This window comes from Eumetopias jubatus, unplaced genomic scaffold (genome assembly GCF_037043125.1).
Source record: "Eumetopias jubatus isolate StellerSeaLion01/CBP00866 unplaced genomic scaffold, mEumJub1_p1.0 scaffold_15, whole genome shotgun sequence".
In the NCBI taxonomy this organism is placed as follows: domain Eukaryota; kingdom Metazoa; phylum Chordata; class Mammalia; order Carnivora; family Otariidae; genus Eumetopias; species Eumetopias jubatus.
The window spans coordinates 86,080,441-86,104,443 of NW_028274821.1; the positions used below are offsets into that span (position 1 = coordinate 86,080,441).

Genomic DNA, 24,003 nt, shown 5'->3' on the forward strand with positions numbered 1-24,003 from the left:
TTTTGCTTATCCGTATCTGTCTGTGGACACTTGGGTTGCTTCTGCCCTTTGGCTCTTAGGAATAATGCCTTTGTGAACACAGATGTACAAATATCTTTTCGAGACCCTGCTTTCAGTTCTTTTGGGTATATACTCAGAAGCAGAATTGCCAGACCCTAGAGTAGTACTTATTTTTAATTTTTTGAGGAATCCCCATACTGTTTTCTACAGGGGCTGCCTTTGCATTTCCACCAACAGTGCAGCAGGTTTCCAACTTTCCAAACCTTGCCAACACTAATTTTTTGGCTTTTGATAGGGGCCATCCCAGTGAGTATGAGGTGACAGCTCATTGTGATTTTGGTTTGCATTCCCCTAGTGATTAGTGATGTTGAACATCTTTTCATATGCTTGTTGGCCATCTGTATATCATCTTTGGAGAAGTGTCTACTCAAGTCCTTTGCCCATTTTTTTTAAATCAAGTATTTGTTTTTTGCTGTTGTTGCTAAGTTGTAGGAGTTCTTTATAGATTTGGATTTTAACTCCTTAGCGGACATGTGGTTTGGAAATAATTTCTCCCGTTCCGTAAGTGGTCCATTTCCCTCTGTCAGTTGTTTCTTTTGATGCAAGTTCTACAAGTTCTGTATACCATATAACCCTGTAGAGGAAATATTATCTATTATTCCCGTTGGAGGGGGGCGGACACTTGGGGCGGGTTGAGCTGTTGTGCCTGTGGTCACACAGCTCTAGGCGGTACGAGAGCCGGGATTCAAGCTCAGGGACCCCTGACTCCAGAGCTAGCGCCCTGTCCATTCCCATTCCCCCGCTGAGCTAATGACAAGGCCCACGGAAGTCTGCAGGCAGTGGCATGAGTTCAAGAAGCCTACAGTTACAGGAGAGGAAATACGAACGAAAAACTTGCGAATCTCTTCCTTCCTTCCCCTTTGCTTAGACCTTAGAAATAGCAGAGAAGTGTAGACAGGTTTTTAACTGTTTTGTTTATCTGTTTGTTTGTTTAAGCATTTCATAAGCTTGTTTCAGAGCCCATCTGCTACCCGCAGTTCCCCCAGTGGTGTGCGTTCGTTCACGCTGCTGCTGATCCGGCATCTTGTGCCTACAGTACCTTCGCTACTCTGCACCCTCTGTCTTTCCAGGAGGCCAGCTTGAGCTCCTGCCCTTCCCTCCCATCTCACCCTGGCAGAACGAAGTGTCCCCTCATGGGCAGTCCCTTTCTTTGGGATGTTTCCCCCAGCCTAGGAGCTCCGCGGGTGGCGGCCGTGCACTTCACCTGGGCCGTGCATTATCCAGTCTCGGCCCAAGCCCAGACCAGTTAAATCACAGCCTGGGGGTTGGAATGGGCAGCTGTGGTTTTTGCTAACTCCTTGGGGAGTCTTACGTGCAACCAGCCTGGAGACGCCCTGGCCCCTGCCAGGCCCTCATCCAGCCTGCTTGGACTGAGTCACAATCACTTCTGGATTGCTGGGAGTGCTGCAGTCCCGCCTCCCCGCCCCTGCAGCCTGCCTGTCCCTAGAATTGTGGTGCTTGTCCTGGGCTCATGGATGCCCAGCCGATGCTGCCATCGGAAGGGGCCCACGGGGCTGTTCTTGCCATTGTCCATGATGCTTTGTGTGTCCTTCTTAATTCAGTGAAAGAGGGGCAGTTTTGAAAGGATGATGGGAACTTGATACATCCTTCCTTCCTCCCTCCCTCCCTTCCTTCCTTCCTTCCTTCCATCCATCCATCCATCCACCCACCCGCCCCATAACCCATTTATTGAGCACCTGCTGTGAGCTAGGCCCTGGGTGGACATAACACCTTTGAACAGCTACTGTCCTACTGGGGAAAGTGTGCTACAACCTTCTGAGAGGCGAGGCTGTGTGTTTCTGTGTGTGTATACATGCATATGCGCACACGTGTGTGCTAAGACCACGTCCTTGGTGAACAGCAGGGTTCTCCGAATGTGACCTGGATTTTGAATGGTGGGGCAGGTATCCTAGGGGAGGAACTAAGTGCTCTTGGCTGACCTGTTTGGGGAGGGAGAGACTGAAGGATTCTTTCTGAGGCTATTCCCCATGGATAATTACATTCAGGTTTTTGTTTCTGTTCATTCATTCATCAAACATCTAATGAGTACCTGCTGTCTAGTACTCAGAGTTCAGACTGGATCTGCTGTTTGGCCGTCACCTGGAGCTTGTTAGAAATGCCTTCTCAGGCCTCATCCTACACTTTGTTGTTGTTGTTGCTGGGAGTGGGTTCAAGAGTCTCTTTTAACAGACTCTCCAGGTGACTCACGCTTGCTAGTGTTTGAATCTCTGCTCCAGAATGTTGGATTGTCCATTGTCATTGCGAACTCTCCCTCACTGCTTACACAAAGGCGCTCCGTAAATGTTCATGGGCTTACTGCTGTGTGCCAGGTCCTGCCAGGGACTGGGAATATGGGAGGTGCTTCAGGGGGAGGATGACACGTTCAGCCAGGACCTGCGGGTGGCAATAGCCAGCAGGGCACTAGATGCATACCTTTGAGTCTCAGGAGAAAAGTCGGGGCGGTGGAGGTTATTTTGGAAGCCATCAGCATACAGGTAGAAAGATTAGAGGACAAAACATATGAGAAGAAACTCTCAAGACCCCTGTGAAAGTCAGAGGGGAGGGTGGTGGTGATGGGACGTGCCTGGCTGACCTGAAGCCAGGTGTTCTGATGAATTCCCACCTGGCAGCCCATTTGCTTGGTGTTGAGGTAATATTGGCATTTTCACTCTGTAAACCAGAGTAAGGGTGTGACTTACCTTATGTCCCTGAACATCAAGAGAACGTGTCTCTTGGGTCCTCCTGGGATGGTGTCCATTTGTAGAGCACCTGCCTTCTGTTGGGGTTCTCCTTCTTCCTTCTCTCCACGGGACAATATGGCACCACGACTTGATGGGAGGGGGCAGGGCTGACCCTCGTTTGCAGTGTTTGTGGGCAGGTGGGGGTGGGGCACACAGTATACGGGAGATTGCCCCCCTACCCCCAGCACTAGGTTCCCTGGCTGTGCAGAATCAGGCCTGTAAGAGGCAGGGCTTTGGCTAGGGCAGGGCTGTAGAACTTGATCCTGGATTTATTTTTGGAGAGTGAATTCTGGGATCTAGCCTTGTACTGTATGAGCTGCAGCAACGTGAACCCTAGGCCCGTATCACATGATTTGTGGAAAATCCATTTGTTATACAAATGGTTAATAAAAATCTAAGCGTCGGTCAGATAGAATGGATGCATGTATACACCAGTTTCTTTTATTAGAAGTAACAGGCCTTTTCTGGGGAAAAGGAAGTGCTCACCATTGTTAGTTCCCTAGCGGGAAAATTCTTTGCGATCTAGGAGAGCTTAGAAAAATATTTGCTTTAGTTTCCTAATATCTTAGCAGCCTTCCCAGCAGCCTGTGGTCCGTTGCCCCCTGACCATACTCAACAGTGTGATTTGGCTTCTGATGGGGAAAGTGGTCCAGACCAAGTGCAGGAGGCATCAGGATGGCATTCTGGGGTTCCACAGTGAACGCCTCCCAGCCTGTGCACTGTCCTCCATGAGTAGCTCCAAGAGCTGGCTGGCCACTTGCTTGGGTGCTGCATGGGCTCAGGCCACAGCCTGCCATCTCCCGAGGAGGTAGGTCTCTGCACCTTCGCTGCATGCCGGCGGCCCAGTTTGTGTGTGGGGTGGTGTGCATTGGTAAAGCCTGGTCGTGGGCTCCCTCCGGTGGGAATGGGGCCGTGTCCTTCTGTACCTGCTAAAGATTTGTGGGCAAAAAGATGCCAGTAATCATGGGGCAGAAGGGGGCCTGGGTTCTTGCAGACTGCAGCTGCCATGGGAAGGAGGCAAAGTAGCTGCCCCACGATGGGCACAGCGGCAGCCTTCACTGGGGGACAGCCCGTTCTCGGTCTCCACCCCGCTGTTGGTCAGGTTCCCGTGGCGAGTGAAATATTTATCCACTGCTCTTCCCCAGCCCCGCAAGCTGGTGGATGTGGGCAGACAGTTTATGTCTTTTGTGCCCTTGACTTTGGATTTCAAACAAGCTGATTGCAAGTTCATCTTTCTGTAGGGACTTAATTAATCCACTGGTTTTGTCATTTCAATTACAGTAGCCCAATTTAACCTGCCCCCCCCCAATACTTTGAAATTACTCTCCTCCAAAGTTGTGTGCGAGTCATGCCTTCAGCCCTGGGTGGGCAGAGCTGGCAGAACCCGAGTCTGGGTTCCTGCTGCGCCTCCTTTGATGGAGCGCCCCCTTCCCCCCTGCAGTTTTTGCCCCCCACCCCACCCCGCTGCTGGAAGGGCCTCCGTGGAGAGAGGTCTGAGCTCTGTTAGTTGGGTTTTGATTTCAGTACAGGAGTTGATAAAACGAGATAAACCCCAGGCTCACAGGGCCGGGGAAATTAAACAGAGATGATATCAAAGTTCCCCTGAGTTTTCAACTGTGATACAGTAGCTTAGTTTTCTCCCAGACTTGGGGCCGGGAGGCACGCCTTTGATTCTGAAACAATATTCAGCATCAGTTAAGCCCAGCACTGCTGACTTTTAGGGATTAAGTGCACTGTTGTAGTAATTCTTTGATCAGCTACAAGGGAGCAGTGTGCTGTCTATATGAGAGGCTTTATAGTTAAAGTTCATTTCTCTGTGAACCTGGGATGACAGCATTACCAAGGTGCTGCAGGCCTGGGCGCCGGGGCCTTCCCCAGGTACTGTTTGCAACACTGCAGGCAGAGTGGGAGGCGGGTTTTCTCCTACCGGCCTTGTTGCATAGTATTCATCAGGTATGACGTGGAAAAAATCCTCCTGGCCTGGAAAACACACCTCACCCTAACTGATCCTCTGTAGCCCCAGTATGTACATGCAACACACACACACACACACACAAACACACACACACCCCTCACCCTAACTGATCCTTTGTAGCCCCTGTATGTACATGCAACACACACACACACACACACACACACACACACACACACACACACACACACACACACCAACACATTCATATGTACTCTCCTGCCTGGCGGAGAAATCCTCTTGGGGCAGACATAGGAATAGCAGCCCCCAGCCTTGGAAATGATATAGTGGAGGCTGGCCATGCACCTGGGGTAGAGATTGGGATGGGGATTGGGGCCAGATGACCCACAAGGTTAAGTGAGGAGGACCAGCTCAAGGCCAGTGTTGCCACTGCACTCTCCCTTTGTCCACCAGCAGACATGACTCCCAGGTGCCATCACCAGCTTGATTCCTCACCTGGCATTTACTGAGAACTGACTTAATTTCAGGCTGGTTCAATCTTTTAGTCCTGAGAAATCTCAGCCTCCGTTGTCTTGTCATCTAAAATACTGGTCAACTTTTGGCTCTCCCTGCAGAGACTCCCCTTGCAGCCACAGCTTGGATGGTAGAAGTTTCCCTCAATTGCTCCCCCCTCCTCCTGGTGGGCCTCGAGACTTCCAGTTGGTAATGGAGCCCCTGTGTGCTGTCGATTGCACGCGCACAGTGCTATACATCAACCTATTCCCTCCTGTGCAGTGCTCGGATCTCCCTCATTAGGCCTAAATTTACCTCCGTCCTACACAAACATGGCCTTAGCTCATTTTTATTGTTGTAAATTATTTATGAGGGAAATGTTGAATCTTGAAACTGAGGTGTGAGGAAAATTAATCCCATGTTACTTTTATCTTTCTGTACTTTTCTCCCCCTTGCTTCACTTATTGGGCTATAGCTGGAGAAACAAGAGCTTTGGCATTTTTAAATATAATTAGTGTTGAAACTGCTTTCTCAGGTGGGTATCAGATGGGATGTTGGTCTCTCTGCACAGTGTCATGGAAAGCAGATCAGATCTGGGAAGGAGGACTAGAGGTAGGTCCTGTTCAGGTGGGCCAGCTGCCAGTTGCATGGCAGCTGACAACTTTGGGCCTTCTTCTCTAAATTTTTTGTCTTCTCTAAAATAAAGGTAATTAGACCCAGCCACCTTCCAGGTTTGGTATGATCATCAGTCAAGAAGGAGCCTAAGAAAGCTTTTTGCGAATTGCAAAGCGCTGTACAAATGCAGCTGGGTGTGTCAGTGTGTTTTGTGTGCAATTAGGATTTTGAGACAGCAGTGGGTCTCTCTCTATCTGCTGCGGAGCTGCTGAGGATGAAATCAGGGGTTGCTGCAAGTAGGCCTTGGTATTTTATGTTTTAGACCAGCGTTGCCTCTTGCCACACAGGTTAATGTTGGTCTTAAACAGCCCGCTCCCCACTCTTCCCTCCCCGGCAGATCTGCTCTGCAGGCTTGCATTAATGGCCCCTTCTCCCCTCTCAGAGGCCTGGCCTGTGACCCTGGGCGGCTGAGTACTCGGCGGTGCCATCCCTTCTGGCTCGAGGCTCCACACAGCCCGGGAAACGTGGAGTGCTAGTTAATAAATGGCCTTTTGTTAGGAAGGTCAATTGAAGTGACGGTAGAGACGCTGTTAAAAGTAATTTGCAGTCAGAAAATATGTAATTCAGGGCAAGCTGCTTTGAGTGATTGCCTCTGCCATGGATATCTTGGGCGTTTCTCATTAAAAGCTTCCTTTGCTGGTGGTGGGGCTTCCTCCACCGCGGAGCCGGCCACGGCCCCGCGCCGCGAGGAGTCATTTGTCTGTATTTCACAAAGGCTGCCTTGATCCCCAGGGTACAGCAACTGGGGGGAAAGGGAAGAAAGAGGCGTGCATCCGAGATGCTCTGTGCTCATGCTCTGCTGTCGCAACCTCCCGTCTGCAGGCTGGGCTGGGACCGTGCACGCATGGGCACAGGCCGCCGGCTCCTTTGTCTGCCTCAGCTGGAGGCAGCTCGCAGCCATCTTGGAACCTGCGGCCGGGCTGCCTCCCCGGTGCATTGTGGGAGCGGCGGGGCTCCAGGGGGCGAGTTTCCCCACTGCCCTTGACCGCCGGCTTCGGGCGGGGAGAGCCGTTGTCACCCGCGCTTCGCGAGGACGTCGTGACCCGGGGACGGGAACCCGTCAGCAAATAAAATATTTACTTATTCCCATGCTTGCCTCCTCTCTCTCTCACAAAGTAGAGGCAGTACTATCTTAATAATGATAAAAAAAACTTACCTCGGATGTTTTATTAAATTCACAGCATGATATTTTAGCACTGGCAGAATTTGTACATTCCCGTTAATGAGTTGTTAATTGCAAAGCGTTTTGGTAACCAACAGCAGGTACCCATATTTTTCAAACTGCAGCGGTGTTATATTCATGCTACCAATACTATGGGATTTTCCAAGTGATGATACTTTTTGAGTAGTGTTTGCTTCGGACTGGGCTGATGCAGATATTTAACGCTAAACCTTCTTTACTGGGGGCATGCATGCCTATTCATTCAATAAATACTTACTTCCTGCCTACTTTGTGCAGGAAGCACCAAGCCCGGTGCTTTATATAAACCTGCCTGGTAAATGAAATTTGAAAGTAGAAAATGATGCAGTGGTGTGGCATGGTATCCTACCCCCTGCCCTGGGCTTCTAGAAGCTCATTTTCAGTAGAATTAAGTAAAGCATAACTTAGTTTGGCTTTTGTCATGAACCGAAGTTGAGAGTGTGGTTTCTGCCAGGCACTTCCTAGCCTTGATTGGAGACTTGGCTCAATTTCATTGACAAGTCAGTTTCCGGAGCCTTTTGTGGGCTTCAGGGGACACTGATTACATGGGTGACTTGCATATAGCATTCTGATTGTTCCCATTTAGAAGGCTGCAGTCATTTTTAATAGCCTCTGCCTTTTCTGATTCTAGGCTGAGAACTAAGAATATTTCTTCTCCCTGCCTAGTTAGGCAGGGTGTTTGGTTTGCTTTAGAAGCAGTAACCAGCTTTGAGCGATCTGGTAGACCTACAGCCAGTGGAATTTAATTGCTGCGGAAGGAGGTGGAATTTAACTTGCTCTTTTTCACTGCTTGTCCTTTTAAAAGTACTAGAAGTCATTTACATAGGGTGTTACCTCTTTTACTTGCTTTCTGGTGCACTGCCACTCCAGCTGCCCAGACCCAGTGCTCGCTATATTCTCCTTGTCTCCTCTGGTCACATCAAGAGGCAGTCAGCAGCAGAATAATTCCATTTCCCCTTCCTTTCTCCCGAAGTGCCCAGCAAGAATTATGGTCATTGTTAGTGTTTAGCTTTGAGTAAGTGCCCACATGACCTGCGGGATTAAACACAACAAAGGCACCTGCCAGTCCTCCCAGGAATGGCACCTACCATATTTCCGGCCACTTACGCTGGACCTGTGGGCCCCAAACCTGCCAGTCTCATCTGCTTTTTGTTGAGTGCCTACTGTGTGCCAGGGACTCCTCCAGGCCCTTCATTTCTGTGACTCCCTTAGATCTCACAGCAGCTCTGTGAGTGTCCGTATCGTGACCTCTTGCTTGCTCAAAGTCACCAGCCGGTAAACCATGGAGCCTGGACTTGAACGCCATTCCTTTGCCTGCATTCCCAGAACACTTTCTTCCATGTTTTTGCAAAGCTCTGCCTACTGAACAGTCCACGCTTGGTTGTGCGAGAGGCTGTGGATTTGGAAGTCTGCACCTGCACAAGGAGATACTGTAAGGGAGAGAAGTGAACAGTGGTGTTAGATTCAGCTGTGTCTGCTTTCTCAGAGGAGCTACTGGTATCTGTTCAGAAGTCAGGCAGCTTGTTGAGAGTGTTAAGAATGGTTTGCTTCTGGGTTTGAGTCAAAGTTACCTCCCCGAGCAGGGACAGGCCCTCATTAACTCTTGTTGGCTCAGTGTTCAGAGGCAACGTGAGAAGGGCAGGGGTTAGAGATGACTTGAGTTCTTGATCTGAGGAAAGGGTCGGGTAAGGCCAGGGCTCCTCTAGCTAGTTCAGGTATATGGAGCTTAGCTCAGGATGTTTGCACCAAGTTTCTGGTTCTGTTTGAGACTTTGTATCATTCGCTTTAAATGGTCAGTTTGAATTTTGTGCTTTCTTTCCTTTTCGGAACCAGGACCAATCCACAATGCCTGAAGTCAAAGACCTTTCAGAAGCTTTGCCAGAGACGTCGATGGATCCCATCACGGGAGTGGGGGTGGTGGCTTCTCGGAACCGAGCCCCAACAGGCTATGATGTAGTAAGTCAAGATCCACTAATTCAACCAATATTTATCTCCTGTGTTCAAGACCGCCCGAACCTTGTGTGCAAATGTGCTCCTTCCCTCTGGGAACTTAAACAGGGAGGGAAAGCCTCACCAGTGGGAAGGTGTGGGAGTGTCCTGGTTTGGGAGTCAGAGGACCTGAGTCCACCTGGGCTGTTTCCTGGCCTTGGCCGAGTCACTTGACCTCTGTGATGGTCATTTTCACCTTGGGTAAAACTAAAGGGTTGGCTCTGTTGATTTCTAAACTCACTTCCAATTGTGAAATTTCAGGAACAGGATCCAAGAGTCTGAAAGATCTTTGTCATAGGTTGTCATGCATGCGTTAAGTGTCATCAGTGTATTGCCACACATTCTCATAGCTCTTTACAGTTTGCAGAGCAGTTTCCTCCCTGTGAAGTCATTTGGCTCTCACAGTTCCCTGGAAGGCTAGGAGGGCAAGTAGCTTTTTCTCCACTTTGCTGATTAAGAGAACCCAAGGTCCGACAAGTGAGGTGACAGAGGCCCGAGTCCCAGTCCTTGGGAGTGGTGAATCAGGACCAGACCCCCTTCCGAGTCCACTGCTCTGACTGATCACACCACTACAATTTAGCAGAGAACTTGCTTTGCTTTTCAGCCGGGCCGGCGTCTGTGGTGGTGTTCAGTAGTACTGATGGCTGGAGTTGGTTATTTTGTTGTTTCAGTAGATAAATTGCTTAAAAGGTGCAGAGTAACATTAGGAGGGTTTAGTTAGCAGTGACTGTGGTCATGTGTCCTGAGATTCTAAGGTGATCTTATTTTCACTTTCCTCATTTTGTTTAAGACAGCATTTTGTTCTTGTTTACTGAAAGTGTGCGCCAAGAATGTATAAGAATAAAAAGAATACAAGGCTCATTAGCCAGCACTGAAAACCTGCCACCATGATTAGATTGGCATCTGATGTCCCAGGGGTGGGAGGGTTACAGCGCCTGGTCCAGAGGAAGCCCTAAAACATGGTTTCTCAACCTTGACACTAGTGACATTTTGGGCCAGATAATCAGAAAATTCTGGGTTGGGGGGCTGTCCTGTGCTACATATATAGGACGCTTAGCAGCATCCCTGGCCTCCACCTACTAGATACCAGTAACATTAACCTCCCTCCGCCCCCCCCCCCAGTTGTGACAACCAAAAATGTGTGCAGACATTGCCAGATGTCCCTAGGTGGAGGGGTCAGAGGGGCAAAAGCAGCCTCCATTGGGAAGGCTGTAGTAGACATTGGCTCAGCCAGCGCCGGGTCCCGTCCAGGGGAGGAGAAGCCTGTTAAAATGTTCCACATCACTTCCGCAACTGTTTGAAAGCTTATAAACATTTTAAAAGTGAAAGGACAAGGGAATCTTTTTTGACAAAGATTTGAGTCTTACCTGCTGTCTGACTTCAAAGCACTGTTTGAATGTATAACTTGCCATAAAATAGAATCATTAGATATGGCTTTGTGCCATAAAACTCTTGGGGAAGCTAATAAAAATGTTCCTGATTTGAGAAGCCAAAGTGTCGTTTGATGAATTAGACATGAAGCAGCAAGTCATGACTCAGGGCAGGGGCTCAGTGCTCGCGATCTCTGGGAGGACTGGCTCAGGGGTTGCTCTCCTGGGAGGGCTCATGCGGGGGGCTCACACCCAGGGCATGGGTCTCCACATCTTCTTGCTGTTCCCCTTTGTTGATCTGTGTCTTTAACATCCTGTTTGTACCTTTGGGGTCATCTTGAAAGCTCGGCTAGTGGGTGGCAGATGGCCTTTGATAGTCTGGTTTTCTGAAAGTCTTGGTAAGTCTGACAGGAGCAGAATCTATCCCTATCATTTTCTCCTAACATCTAGCTCAGGGCAGAAGAGCGCAGTGTCAAATGAGTAAAATTAATAAGCACATTTCATGATTATGCTGTACCACGCATTACAGTGAAAGGTGAGCAGGGCAAGAGGCTCCCGAGGGTCAGCCCGGCAATTACCCAGCCTCTGCACGCGGAGATGGAGAGTGTCCGAGCTCCCTCTGAAAGCCCTTTCGGGGAGACGGGTGGGAGATGTCTCTTTGTACTGACCGCTGGGTTGTTCCCAGATAGGATCTGGTTCCCTAGAAGTCTGACCCTGAGTTCAAGGGGAATGGGGGCGGGGGGCGGGGCGGGTAGGGAGGCCAGGGGGAAGAGAGGCACTTCCCATTCCTTTTATCCGGAGTTTCATAGAACGTCAACCTCCAAACCGAAGTGTAAGGCATTTTATGGTGGTGGACTTCCGAGATGCTTAGACTGAACTGCAGTGGCTGAGGGAGCTTGCTGTGGATTGTGGCAAGACCCCTCTCTGCCTGTCACATCTGTGGCAGGATTAATCCCTCCTGTGCACAGAGTATGGTCAGTACTGTGACCACAGAGCCCCAAGAGTTTGGCAGGGATGGACCGCTGACCCTGGGCAGCACGGCCACACGCCTTGCTGCTTGTTTGAAGCCAAAGATGCCACATGTGTGTTTATAAAAATTTAATTTTATAACTTCCCTTCTCTCTAGGTCAGGGGAAACTTCTTAGGCTAAGGGGTGGGATTATTTGCTAAACTTCTCAATTTATTGTCCCTATTTCTGCAGTCCTCTCTGAAATGTCTGTCCTTTCTGTTCCACTGCCACATTCTCAGATCTTAGCGTGACTGGTGATGATCCTTCCTGTCATCAGAGGGCCGGTGGGTCGCCTGTGTCCTTGTGACATCATTGCAGCTGCGCGCTGACTCTGTGTTGGAGATGCCTGGCATTTGCTGAGGGTAGTACATGCTGTTTTATCATATGTGGATGGTCAGTTTTCAGCAAACCGTAATGCCTAGAAGCTCTCTTCATTAATTCTGTGCAGAATTAATCTTTGATTCCCGAGTCACTCTGGGATATAGCAACATCTGAGGGCATCAGGCTGGCCATAAAGGCTGACGGCCAATGTGGGTCTGTTTCTATGTATTTCTGGCAAAATACATCCTAATACATCCTAACTTTTACATCCTTTTGCCTTTCTAAACAAGTGCTTACAACTCAGAGACTAAAGCCTCCAACACCGTATTTATGAGATGACTCTCTCCAAAACGGAAATAGCTTCCTTTGGTAATATGCTTTTTGGTAGTATACTTTCATATGATAATATGCTGTTTGGGCAAAAACTAACAAAACAAAAAGTCAACAACACAGAGAAAGAATAATCAAATGCTCTAGAGCATTTTAACTTAAATTGTCTATTTATCCCACCTGTTTTGTGAGCAAATACTATGTACCAGCTAGGAACGGGGAACATAGTGGTGAGTGAAAACATACAGTGTCCTGCCTTCATGAAGCTTACAGCCCAGAGGAAGAGGAAGAGAATTAAATGATCACGCAGATAAATGTAAAATAAAACTGTGGTGAGTGCTTGGAAGGGAAGTCCTGACACACTGTTGTTTCTGTCAGATCCCGCTTTCCAGACCTGTCCACCCTTCTTGCTAAATTCCAGATTACGACAGCAAGGACTCACTCCAATTTACTTCTATAAATCCCTCCCTTTCTTCTCTACCCTGATACCTGCCAAGTGTGTGTCCTCCAGCATTTTCTGAGCCTCTCCCAGGGCACCGCCTCAAGCATGCTCAGGGTTCTTTGGCTCTGGCTCTCTCCCCGGCCACTGCACTGCACCATTCCTGTTGGTGACATCTGTGAGGCTGCCCTTGGCTGGGTACAGCTCCCTGCTAACCTAGCAATGGCTGCTCCCACCTTTCTGGCCTGAGTGGGGATGGACGCTGCTTTCCCTACCACAGAACAGCTGAGACCAGAGTCACTTTTCAGGAGACTTTTCTGGAGCTCTGAGGATGAGAGGAATGAGAGAGTAAAACTCAGAGAATATGAGATTATGCTACTGAGGCTCAGTGTTCTTTGACCCCCTACTTGCCCAGACTCTGCCTTCATTCTGCCTACCCCAGACGATGTTTAGAGTTGAATCCCAGCCTCGGAGAGAGGAGATTTTTTTTCTTTTTCCTCTCTCCAATCTAAGACCTCCTTCATTCTCTTCAAGAGAAACCTCACCCTGTACACGGAATCTTTATGGCACAGTCACCCCAAAGTGACAGATTATCCTTTAACTCAATGACTACTTTCAGATGTCCAGGTGGGGGATTCTCAAGCTTTTGTGGGTCTCAGTCTTCCGGTGGACCCCACACACCAAATTCCTGCTGCAGTAGCTCTGGGGCGGGGCCTGAGAATTTCATTCTAACCAGTTCCCAGGTGATGTTGAGGCTGCTGGTCCTGGGGCCACACTTTGAGAACCACTGGTCTAAATCAAGTCATTCTTAAATAATCTCTACATGTGGCCACCACAGGTCTACCTCAGGGAGGGCTATGCTAGAGCTTTTTCTGTTGCTTTCAGCCTCTCCTGATTTAGACGTTAGGAAGTCTCTGGGGATGTGTGCGTATGTCTGTGGGTTTTTCTTTTTTAAATATGTTTTAAAAATATAAATGGAATGGTGCTATTCATACTCTCCTACCTTTTAAAATATATTGTGGGCATAGATAGCTCTATATCAATCCATATAGATATATCTCATCCTTTTAATAATGAATATTGTATTATCTGGCTGTGCCAAAATTTGGCTAATAATCCCACACTGAAGGACACTTAGTTTGTTTCCAATTTTTGTTTTTAATACGATAAACAAGGTCCTTGCACATGTATCCTGGCATGGTTGGCCTACTAGATCCAAAAAACAATTCCATAGGTTGGAATTACTGGGTCAGGGTATTCACATTTTAATTTGACAAACATTACTGATTGCCTTCCAGAAAGGTTGTGACATTCTGTCAGTCTCCATTCTCACTAAAGTGAAAGTGAGTAAAATGAATTTTGGGGGGGAGGGCAGGGGATGAACTGACAGTCTCCCCCTCCCCTAGGCTTTGTGCCCAACTTCCTGTTGTCCTAGGACTTTTCCCAGTAGGCATACCTCCAGGAGTGAGGGCCTAATGATAGTATGCACACTTGTTGCGATGCTAGCCAACAAGAGGTCTGTCATCCCTGAGAAGCAGAGACCGTGTAGGACAAAAATCCAGCCTCATTTGGCACACATGATTTCAGTGTATCTTCTAGTCTCACTTCCTTCTACTAGCTTCTTCTCTGGCCTCACTGAACTTCTCACTTTCTCATGGTCAGAATAAGCAGAAAACTTTGTACCATCAGGCTTCTGAGTCTACTTTTTCCAGAAATCCGGAATTTCTGTACCTCCCTCCCCACTTTTTGGGTAAAATTTTACCTCTCCTTCAAAACCGCATTTGAGTAGCTCCTTAGTGAAATTTTTTTCTGACATTACTCATTCATTTATTTATTCATGCACTGGTTTCATAAATATTTGTCAACCAGCTGCTATTGCGTGAGGCCCTGGGAATCCAAGGCCTGGGAAGGTTGGGTTCCACCAAGTGGAAGGTCAGAGGTGAGGCTGGGGGAGCGGATGAGGCTGGATCACAGCACAAAGGAGTTGGCTGTTATCCTGAGGGCGGTAGGGGTGGTCAAAGGACTTCAAGAAGAAGAGATTCTTAGGTGTGTGTTTTCAGAATTTCACTCGGTGTGTGCAACAAGGAGAATGATTAGAAGATAGGAATACTGGGGCAGGGGCGTGGGTTTGGAGGCTCCATGCTAGCGCGGGGTGTGAGAATAGTGGCCTGACCAGTCACCCTGGAAACAGGAAGTACATGGATCTGAGGGACATGGGCATCCAAATACATATTCTTTCACAGGAAAAAATGGATTAAGTGTTGGGAGGCAGGCACAGAGGTGAGGAAAGGAAGGGCCCCGATGATACGGGGTGTCTTGCTGGGCAGCCGGTGGATGCTGATGCTCTCTACCTGAAAGGGAAACATGCGAAGCCAGGTGGGTTGCAGGTGGAGAAGGGTGATTGGCTCAGTTTGGGGCACATTGAGTTGCTTGTGTGACATCCAGGCGGAGATGTTGAGGGGCCCCCGGGCTGAAGGTCCCAAGAGACCACGGTGTAACTGAGATGCTCCTGGGAGGTGGTGCCTGGAGTGTCACTGAGTACTGGGTGCGAAGGGGGCCGCAAAGAGGGGACCGGGGCTGAGCATCCAGAGACGTAGGTGAAAATTAGTAAGAAACTGAAGGAAAATGAGTCTTTCTAGAAGAAGGGGTGGTTGTTAACTTTCCCAGTTGCCTGAAGGTTAAGTGAAATGAAGCTGAAAGGTTTCTGTTGAGTTAATACCAAGGAGGTGGTTATGGACTCGGTAGTGCAAGGCTGGAGTGGACCTGAAGAGCCCACCTGAAGTGGGAGGGGACCTCGAAGGAAGGAAGGGAGAGGGAGGCGGCAGCTGGAGGGTGATATGGGGTCAGCAGTCTTTCTTCCTTTGTGTAAAGGTGGGAGAGTGTTGAGCACGCTTAGCTGCCAGTGGGAAGGAACCAGGGTGACGGAGGGCTGAGGATATATGGGAGGGAGGGCTGTGTGAGGAAGCAAGGCCCACGAGGGGCCGAAGACTTGGTGTCCAGGACCTGCTGGAGAAGAGCCGGGAAGTGATGCTTGCATGGTCCCGCCTCCCTGCTGGCACCGCGTGCTGGGGAGCCGGCCCTGGTCATGGGCTATGACCAGCGAGTGGGCCTCCTGGGCAGACACTGGCCAGTCATGCCTTAAGTCTGCACTTCCCCTGTCTCCTTTCTCTCAACGCTGCTTATTTCTGAAACTAATTAGACAACAAAACCTTTCTTAAAAACGGTTGGACCTGAATAATTTATATATGCCCTAAACATATTTGGGATTTCCAAATAATGAGAAGTTTCAAACGCTTGAACTGTCAAACGTGAGGGGCACTGCGGGGGGGGGGGGGACTCGGGAAGACCAGCTCCCCTCTGGGCCAGTGGGGCTGTGTCTAGGGGGCACACAGAGGGGTAAGTTTAAAGTCCTAAGCCTGCAAATGAGGTCCTACTTAGCAAAGCGGTGAAAGAAAAGAATGATCTGCTAAATGCTGAAACAGGTTCCAGCAAGCTGGGGTTTTTAAACAGCGCTCAAGAAATTCGTAAAAAAGTCACATGGAAAGCCTGTGAAGATGGTGACGGTATCACTAAAAACATATGGCGGGCCTCAAGTGGGAAATGTGGGATGTAATCCTCTGTCCCGCCTGGTCCCAGCTGTCACGCGGCCCCCTGGACAGCTCCAGTGCTCCTCGTGGCCAGAGGACAGCCAGAGCCCATGGCCTCGAGGAGCTGCCGTCCCGAGGCTCTGCCTCCGCGGAGCAAAAGCAGAAGCAAGGGGCAGCGGCGTCTTCCTGCTGCCTCGGGTTGCCTCCCCACCACTCCACTGGCCAGAGCGGAAACCTCCACAGGCGAGGACCCAGCCCACATGCTGGTTTATTTTCAGAACCAGAGCTTGTTTTGAGAAAAAGCACCAGGTGTTCCTCCCTTTTGTTTTGTTAGAAAATACATGAAACTGAGAATTACTGAAAACACAGACAGCGGTCTTGTGACCAGCCCTCGGGCCCTTGTTTCCTGCAACCTGGGTTAGCGGACCTCGGGCCACGCCAGCCTGTCCCCGCACACCAGCCCGTGCCCCGCAGGGCCCGGGTCTCAGACGGCCAGGGGCTGAGAGGCGTGCCTGGCCTGCTCTTAGGACAAGTGGCCTCCATCCCTCCTTCCAGGCTCCTGTCCCACCAGCTCTGCATCTTGGTTCTGACCCAGAGACTGTCTCTCCGTAATGACTCGCTCCCTTCATCTGGAAAGTGGGGAGGACTTGAGAAATAGTGCAGGCAGTGTCCAGTGCTTCCTCCTGTTTGTTTGGTTTTTTTTTAAGATTTTATTTATTTATTAGACAGAGACACAGCGAGAGAGGGAACACAAGCAGAGGGAGTGGGAGAGGGAGAAGCAGGCTCCCCGTGGAGCAAGGAGCCCAATGCAGGACTCGATCCCAGGACCCCGGGATCATGACCTGAGCCGAAGGCAGACGCTTAATGACTGAGCCACCCAGGCGCCCCTGCCAAACTTCCTCTTCACTGCTTAGAAAGGCTTCTGACAAGCCTCAGTGAGTTGGGTTAATGGAAAAGATGAGGGAGGGGTTTGCTTTAATTTTTCTTTTCTTTTTACTTTCAGTTCAGCTTTTTATTTGGAGATGACTGTAGATTCATATGCAGTGGTAAGATTAACATGGAAAGATCTTGTGTTTACTCATGTTCTCCCGATAGTAACATCTTGCAAATTCTAGTACAACATCACAATCAGGATATTGACGCTGATACAGTCAAGATACAGAACACTTCCGTCTTAAAACGTACCTGGGATTTTAGTTTTATTCAGGTATGATGAGGCCAACAGATCAGGGGACAGGTGCCTTTGAAAAGGTAGTTTGTTCTACTCCCAGCGCCCAGGAGGAGGGGACACGCCACCGTGCCGTACAGGGCCACACGGGGAGGCACCAGCATTGGGCAGGAGGCAGGGGGAGTAAGGGGGAAGCATGAGCCGGAGCCTTTCTTGTGGTTTCTGTGGGAAAGGCAAGGCAGGTCAGGTAAGCACACTTAGGACTGTCTAGTTGAAATAATTTCAGCTATAAGGGACTGGGCTATAAGGGATGGTCTCTAGTTGTCAGATAACCTGGCCCTGGGGTGATTTAGGGTAGGGCGACAGTGGAAGGAGCTGATAAAAGGAGGTGGATGGGGATATAGACTCAGGATTGGTTGGTTTGCATATAAACACTGTGCTTATAGGCAGGTTGTGTCCTCTCTCTAGGAGTTAACTACCCTTCTCCTTAACCGCGGACAAGCACTAATTTGTTCTCCATTTCTGTAATTTTGTCATTTTAGGAATGTTATGTAAATGGAATCATACAGCATGTAACCTTTTGGGATTGGCTTTTTTGCTGTTCTTTTTTTCAAAAACTCACATAATTCTCTGGAGAGTCATCTATTGCGCTTCTTATTGCTGAATGGTATTAATTGGTATGGCTGCACCGCAGTTAGCTTAACTGTTTACCTATTGAAGGACATCCTGGTTGTTCCAAGTTTGGAACTATTATGAATAAAGCTGCTGTAAATTCTTGTGAACACGTTTTCGTGTGAACGTGTTTTCATCCCTCTGGGATAAATGTCCAGGAGTGAGGCTCTTGGTCCTGTGGTAGCTGCATGTTTCGTTTTTTAAGAAAATGCCAAATCCTTTTCCCATGTGGCTGTTAACATTTTACATTTCCACTGGTAATGTAGAAATGATCCGGTTTCTCTACATTCTTTCCAGCATATATTATTGTCACTAGTTTTGTTTGTTTGTTTGTTTTAGCCAGTCTGATAGTTGTGTAGTGACAAGTCGTTTGGTTTTAATTCGTATTACTCTAGTGGCTAATGACGTCGAACACCCTTTCCCGTGTGTATTTGCCATCTCTGTGTCTTCACTGAAATGTCACTTCAACTCTTACTCATTTTCTAATTTGATTGTTTGGTTTTTTTACTGTCTGAAGTGTCCTTGTGTACTGTAGGTGTGCGTCTTTTTGTTGGTTATGTGGTTTGGAAATACTTTCTTCTGGTCTGTACTTCTCTTTTTATTGTAACAGGGTCTCGTATGAGCAAAAGTTTTAAATTTTGACAAAGTCCAACTTACCAATTTTTCCATTTTTTTGGTGTCAAGTCTAAGAACTTGTAGCTTAGCCCTAGATCCTGAAGATTTTCTCCTATTTTTTTTTCTACAAGATTTACTGTTTTACATTTAACATTTAAGTCTGTGATACGTTTTGACTTTTGCACAAGGTGTGGACTTAGGTCTGAGTTCTCTCTTTTTTCTGCTATGGATGAACAACTGCTCCAGTACCATTTGTTTGAAAGGCAACCTTTCCTTTTGAATTGCTTTTGAGCCTTTAGAAAAAAAAATCAATTGGGCATATTTGTGTGGCTCTCTCTTAGGTTCCATTCTGTGTGTCTAGCCTTCTGCCAATACCACACCGTATTGATTACTGCAGCTCTGTAATAGGTCTTGAAATTGGCAAGAATGATTCCATCCACTTTATTCTTTTTTTTTTAAGATTTTATTTATTTATTTGACAGAGAGAGAGAGAGAGACAGTGAGAGAGGGAACACAAGAAGGGGGAGTGTGAAAGGAAGAAGCAGGCTCCCCCCTGAGGAAGGAGCCCGATGTGCGGCTCAATCTCAGGGATCAGGACCTGAGCCGAAGGCAGCCACTTAACCGACTAAGCCACCCAGGCACCCCTCCATCCACTTTATTCTTTTTAAAAATTGTTTCAGTTATTCAAGTCCTTTGTCTTTCCATAGAAATTTTAGAATAATCTTGTCCATATCTATAAAAAATCTCATGCTGGACTTTAGATGGGAACTAACATTTCAAAGGGGTTCTGACCCAACTCCACTATGGGGGGTGGTTCCTCACACTGACAACCAACAATTCTCAGACACCAGCTCTAGGGATGCTTTAGTTCACCAATTCTGACACTGTTCACCTGGAGATAGCATCGGATTCCACAGAGTAAAGGCTCAGTCCCATAAGACTGCCCTCTCCCTGCTTCAGATGACAGTCACAAGGCTGGGTTGTTACGTGTGCTTCTGACCTACCAGTTATTAGATCAGAGGTTCCAACTACCCCTTCCTTGAGTTCCATTAATTTGCTAGAGTGGCTCACAGAGCTCAGAGAAACATTTTACTTCCTAGATCACTGGTTTATTATAAAAGAATATAACACAGGAACAGCCAGATGGAAGAGATGTGTAAGCCAGGGTGTAGGGAAAGGGCATGGAGCTTTTATGCTCTTTCTTCCAGTACACCATTCTCCCCACATCTCCATGTGCTTGCCAACTTGGAAGCTCTCCAAACCACATCCTTTTGGGATTGTGGAGGCTTTATTACAGAGGCACAATTGATTAAATCATTGGCCATTGTTGATTGATTCAAATTCTACCTCCTCTTCCCTTCCCAGAAATCAAGAGGTGGGACTGAAAGTTCCAACCCTTTATTCATGGTTGGTTCCCCTGGCAGCCCCCATCCTTAGGAGCTTTACAAAAATCACCTCATTAACATAAACCCAGTTGTGGTGGAAAGGGGCTTGCTATGGACAATAGGACACCTCTTTGACCTTTATAGCTCTGAAACAGTTTCAGGAACTGAGGGCAAGAGACCAAATATTATAACAGAAGATGTTTCCATTGCCCTTATTGCTCAGGAAATTCCAAGGGTTTTGGGAGCTATAAGCCAGGAACCATGGGTGAAGACCAAATATGTATTTCTATTATAAATCACAATGTCATAGTATTAAATCTGTGTATATCAATTTAAGAATTCACATATTTACTATGTGGAGTTTCCCAATTCATGAGCATAATATTCTCTCCATTTGTTTAGTATTTTGATTACTTTCACCAGCATTTTTAAAAAAGATTTTATTTATTTGTTTGACAGAGAGAGAGAGCGAGAGAGGGAACACAAACATGGGGGAGCTGGAGAGGGAAAAGCAGGCTGGAGAGGGAGAAGCAGGCTCCCCGCTTAGCTGGGAGCCCAATGTGGGGCTCGATCCCAGGACGCTGGAATCATGACCTGAGCCGAAGGCAGACGCTTAACGACTAAGCCACCCAGGCGCCCCTTTCACCAGCATTTTGTAGGTTTCAGCAGACAAGCTCTATACGTGTTTTGGTATAATTAAACCTAAGTGCTTCATTTTTTATTTTGAGTAATTATAAATGGAATTGTATTTTTAATTTTGATGTCCATGTGTTCATTGCTATTGTATAGAAATGCAATTGATTTTTGTATGTTTATTTTTCCTGAACTCACTTTTGTGTGTTTATCTTTGCTGAACTTTGAGACCTTGCTGAACTCACTTAGTGTATGTTCCTTGGGATTTTCTGTGTGGACTGTTACATCATTCTTTCTTTCTGACTTGTATGCCTTTCATTTCCTTTTCTTGCCTTATTGCAATGGCTAGAATTTCTAGTGCTATGTTGCATAGCAGTGGTGAGAGCGGACATCCTTGTCTTATTCCTGATCATGGGGGAAAGCATTCAGTCTTTCACCATTAAGTATAATATTAGCTGTAGGTTTCATTGTAGTTGCTCTTTATCAAGTTGAAGAAGTTCCTTTCTATTCCTGTTTTTTTTCTGAGAACTTTTATAGTGAATGCGTGTCGAATATTGTCAAATGCCTTATCTACATTGATTGATGTGATCATGTGGTTTTTTTTTTTCTTTAGTCTGTTAATGTGTATACTACATTGATTTTTGAGTAATGAACCAGCCTTGCAAACCTTGAATAGATTCCACTTGGTTGTGGTGTATAATTCCTTTGATTTATTGCTGAATTCTCTTTGTTAACATTTTGTTAAGAATTTATATATCTGTATCCATGCGAGATATTGATCTGTAGTTTTCTTTTTGATACCATTTTTACCTGGCTTGGTAATACTAGATTCATAAAATGAATTGGAACGTGTTTGCTCCTCTTTCATTTTCTGGAAGGGATTGTGTAGGATTGGTGTTAATAAAACGTTAGGTAGGATTTTAATGTTAGGTAGAATTCTCTAGTCTCTGATGAGATAGGCTGGACCTGAACATTTACTTTTTGGAAGTTTTAAAATGATGACTTCAATGTCCTTTCTAGCTATAGGGCTATTCAAATAATTTATTTCATACTGGGTAAGTTGTGGTAGTTTGTGTTTTTTGAGGGATTGATCCACTTCACCTAAGTTGTCAAATTTGTGTATGTAGAATTGTTCATAGCATTCCATTATTACCCTTTTGATGTCTGCAGAGTCTGTAATAATATTCCCCATTTCTGATATTGGTAATTTGTGTCTTCTCACTTTTTGCCTTTGTTTGTCTTCCTAGAAGTTTGCAATTTTATGAATCTTTTTAAAAACCCAGCTCTTTCATTGATTTTTCTCTATTTTTCTCTTTTTAATTTATCTTCATTATTTCCTTCCTTTCCTTACTTTGGGTTTATTTTGCTCTTTTTCTAGATTCTGGTGGAAAGAACTTAGATTATTAATTTGAGACTTTTCCTCATTCCTGATGTATGCATTTAGGGCTATGAATTTCCCCCCTCAATGAGGCTTTAGCTATGTATCACAAATTTTCATATTTTTAAAAATTTTCATTCTGTTCAGTGTATTTTTTAATTTCCCTTTAAACTTCTTCTTTTACCCATGGACTATTTAGAATTTTGTTATTTAGTGTACAAGCATTTAGTGATTTTTCCTGTAATTTTTCTGTTTTTGATTTCTAGTTTGATTTGACTACATTGGAGAACACAATCTGTATGATTTCAATTATTTTAGATTTGTTGAGGCTTGTTTTATAGCCCATGAATTGGTCTATTCGGGAATATATTCTATGGTCGCTTGAAAAAACTGTGTATTCTGCTGTTACTGAGAGGAATTCTCTTTAAATATCATTAGATCCTCTTGGCTGATAGTGTTGTTGTGTTCTTCTGTACGCTTGCTGATTTTCTGTGTAGTTATTGTTATCAATTTTTCAGAGAGGGGTGATGAAGTCTACAACTCTAATTTTGGAATTGTCTTTTTTTCCTTTCAGTTCTATCAGTTTTAGCTTTACATGTACTTTACAGCACTGTTGTCTGGTGCATACACATTCAGGATTGTTGTGTCTTTTTTGTGTACTGACCTATTATCATTATATAATGTCCCTTTCTGTCTTATTTAGCTCTGAAGTCTGTTTTATCTGATATTAATATAGCTACTTCTTCCTTTTAATTAGTGTTTTTATGATATAACTTTTTCTATACTTTTACTTTGCATCTGCCTGTAGCATTATATTAGAAATAAGTTTCTTGTAGACAGCATATATTTAGATCATGATTTTAAATCTACTCTGCCATTCTCTGTCTTTTAATTAGTATATTTAGACCACTTATATTTAATGTAATTATTGATATGTTGGGGCTTAAATGTGCTGTTTTATTTTTTGTTTTCTGGCTATTGTTTGTTTGCTTGTTTCTGTGTTTTTTTTCTCCCACCTTCCTGTGGGTTAGTTGAACATTTGTTAGAATTTCATTTTGGCTTATGTGTTTTTGAGTGTATTTTTAATGACTTTTTTAGTGGTTTCTCTGGGCATTACATTGTGTATGTGTGTGTCTTATAACAATCTAATGGTAACCTCATTTTACCAGTTCAAGTGAAGTATAGAACCCTCACTCTCTTGTATGTTCCTTTCCTCCTTTGCATACATTTAGAACCTTATCAGTGTTGATTTTAGCTTCTCCTATCAAACATAACTAGAAAGTTCAAGAGGAGAAGGAAAGTCAATTTACCTGTATTTTTGCTTACCATGTTTTTTTCTCCCTTCCTGATGTTTCAGAGTTCCTGCTTTTATCATTTCTTTTCTGTTTATAGAACTTCCTTTAGAGTATGTCTGCTTGTGAAAAATTCTCTTAGTTTTCCTTTATCTGAGAATGTCTTTATTTCTTGTTCTTTCATGAAGGATATTTCACTGGATATAGGAATCTGGGTTGACAGTTCTTTTAGCACTTGAAAAATGACCTGCCATTTCCTCCTGGCTCCTGTGATTTCTAATGAGAAATCTGCCGTCATTCAAATTGTTCTTCCCTTCTAAGTAAAGAATAGTTTCTTTCTCACTTCTTCAAAAAATGTTCTTTGTCCTCATTTTTCAGAAGTTTGACTATGATGTGTCTTGGTGGGATATATCCTGTTTGGACTTTGCTTACCTTCTTGACTCTAGTTTTGTGCCTGTTGCTAAATATAGATAGTTTTTAGCCGTTATTTCTTCAGGTACGTTTTCAAGTTCATCCTCTTTCTCCTGTCCTAGAACTCTAATGACAGGAATGTTAGATCTTTTGTTATAGTCCCACAGGTCCCTGAGGCTCTGTTCCTGTTTTATGCAGGCTGTTTTCTCTCTGTGGTTCATATTGGGTAATTTCTGGTCTGTCTCCCAGTTCACTGATTCTTTCTTCTCTCTCTTCCATGATGCTATTGAGCCCATCCATTA

The 24,003-nt window shown here is 46.0% G+C and overlaps 1 protein-coding gene across 1 annotated transcript in view; it reads left to right on the forward strand.

The window, feature by feature from the left end:
• Positions 1–24,003, forward strand: part of MVB12B (multivesicular body subunit 12B) — a 185,798-nt gene that overhangs the window by 4,131 nt on the left and 157,664 nt on the right. Inside the window, exon 2 of the mRNA XM_088019049.1 lies at positions 8,936–9,058. Coding sequence (XP_087875175.1) covers positions 8,936–9,058 — 123 coding nt within the window. The remainder of the gene's footprint in view (positions 1–8,935; positions 9,059–24,003) is intronic.